At 39.5% G+C, this 1,796-nt stretch overlaps 1 protein-coding gene across 1 annotated transcript in view; it reads right to left on the bottom strand.

The window, feature by feature from the left end:
- Positions 1-312: 312 nt before the first annotated feature.
- Positions 313-1,796, bottom strand: part of LOC125308110 (sodium- and chloride-dependent GABA transporter 2-like) — an 8,755-nt gene continuing 7,271 nt past the window's right edge. Inside the window, exons 11-14 of the mRNA XM_048264372.1 lie at positions 1,698-1,796; positions 1,356-1,456; positions 765-935; positions 313-486 (exon numbers count right to left, since the gene is read on the bottom strand). The exon at positions 1,698-1,796 is cut by the window's right edge and continues 4 nt beyond it. Coding sequence (XP_048120329.1) covers positions 364-486; positions 765-935; positions 1,356-1,456; positions 1,698-1,796 — 494 coding nt within the window. The 3' untranslated portion in view covers positions 313-363. The remainder of the gene's footprint in view (positions 487-764; positions 936-1,355; positions 1,457-1,697) is intronic.

Here is a 1,796-nt window from a genome sequence, read left to right as displayed (position 1 = left end):
CCATATCTGATAGGATAGTTACTGATGCTATCTTTACCTGTGTTCTAGTTGTTGTCATAGCTGGCCCAGGCAATATTATGGCAAACTCTCAATATTTAAATTGAAAATTCATAACCATATAATCATTCATAGAAACAGCTTTACAAAAAAATGCAATTCAAGATTTCCGGTTAGTGAACATACACAGTATGGCATAACTGCAGCAGGGAGAATTTAAAGTGTCATGTCACTCTTAAGTAGATACTGTCAAGTAAAGTGTTAGGCTACCAAAGATTCTTTTTCAAAAGATATCATGAACCAAAACATTTGAACTTCAGCCAGACAACATATTTTATTGTAAAAATGTTTCACACATCCAGTACTTCAGTGCTTTGCCTGGCTTGCCATGGCAACACAATCCTTCCCCTCTGTGAGACTCTGAAGCTCTGACTTCTGCTTCCGGGTCAAGGGAAGGTCATGAGTAGGAGAACACAGGTGAACCAAGCGCTGCAAAGACACCGGTCAGAGAAATGTTCATACTTCATTCACTCTTATTATTAGTCCATAAGAACCACATGAAGCGTTAGATTTTTACTGACATCAACCTGTGCTGGCATTGTGTCATTGTACTTACTGTATAATACACAATTAATTAATACTTTTAAAAGAACAAAATTGATATATTTGAAGATCTTGTGGATCTTGAAAAGCTTTGCTATTAAGTATTAGAGGCAGCAGTACTTTTAATTTGCATAATTCGGAATAAGTGCAGTCAATAGCCCCACCTCTTTTAATGTGCCTTTGCCTGTAGTGAGATGAAAGAGGGCAAGCCCTGGTATGAGGATGATGGAGGAGAGGGCCATCATCCAGCCCAGCACGTACACCCAGCCTGGGTACACATACCAGCGATTGAAGGTGAGCGGCTGGTACTCCACAAGAGAGCAAATAAAGGATACCTGAGAGAGAGAAGGAAGAAATCACTGAACCTGGAGAGTTGCCACTGAAAGGAAAACTAATCAACCCAAGCTGTAATTATAGTCAAATATGAAAAAGGGTTGTAAAATGTATGATTCACAATTCATTTTTGTATGTTGGTCTAGAGTATCACTGAGGTTGTACAGGTGAACCAAATTTCTAGGAAGAAAATGTGCCTTTTCTACATATTCCTATAATTAATTATGACTATATTATAGAGGCTCTGAAGTCCCATAAGGTGTTTTGTTATCTTGTGTGCACAAGTTATTTAACTTCATCTAACTTAGTTTCACTTAAAAACGCTGTGGTGCCTGATATATCTGTTTGTTAATTTGACACAGCGTTTTGTCGCCGTAGATTTAGGTTTAGCGCCTGTTCTGGGAAACTCTTGATATGCTCACCAGGGATACAGCAGGGGTCAGATACTTCCAGCACACCTTGAATATGGGGCAGGGCCTTGACCCGGTCATGTCCTGAACAATGTCATACAAATTCTCAGTACCTGAGACACAGATGGTAAAGTACAGAGAATGCCATTGAAAAGGGATCTCAACAACACTTACCTAATAGACAGACATGTCATAATTATGATATAATAAAATGAGATATTGTCAATGTTTTGTCATTTTTGTTGAATGTGTAGAGGACATTGGGATGTCTTCCCCAATGGAATATAATTGGCCCTTGTGGTAGATGCTGGTCTATGACACTCTTGGCTGGTCCTATGAATACGTGGTACTCACCAAACAGCCAGCCCATTGCCAGAGACAGGAAGACCGCAAGGAATAGCAAGCAGGTCCCATTACACGCATAGTAATCGAATATCTGGAAAACATACATCC

Source organism: Alosa alosa, chromosome 15 (assembly GCF_017589495.1).
Source record: "Alosa alosa isolate M-15738 ecotype Scorff River chromosome 15, AALO_Geno_1.1, whole genome shotgun sequence".
Taxonomy (NCBI): domain Eukaryota; kingdom Metazoa; phylum Chordata; class Actinopteri; order Clupeiformes; family Clupeidae; genus Alosa; species Alosa alosa.
Note: the sequence above shows the minus strand (reverse complement) of the source record. Positions and strands in the feature narration are given on the sequence as shown.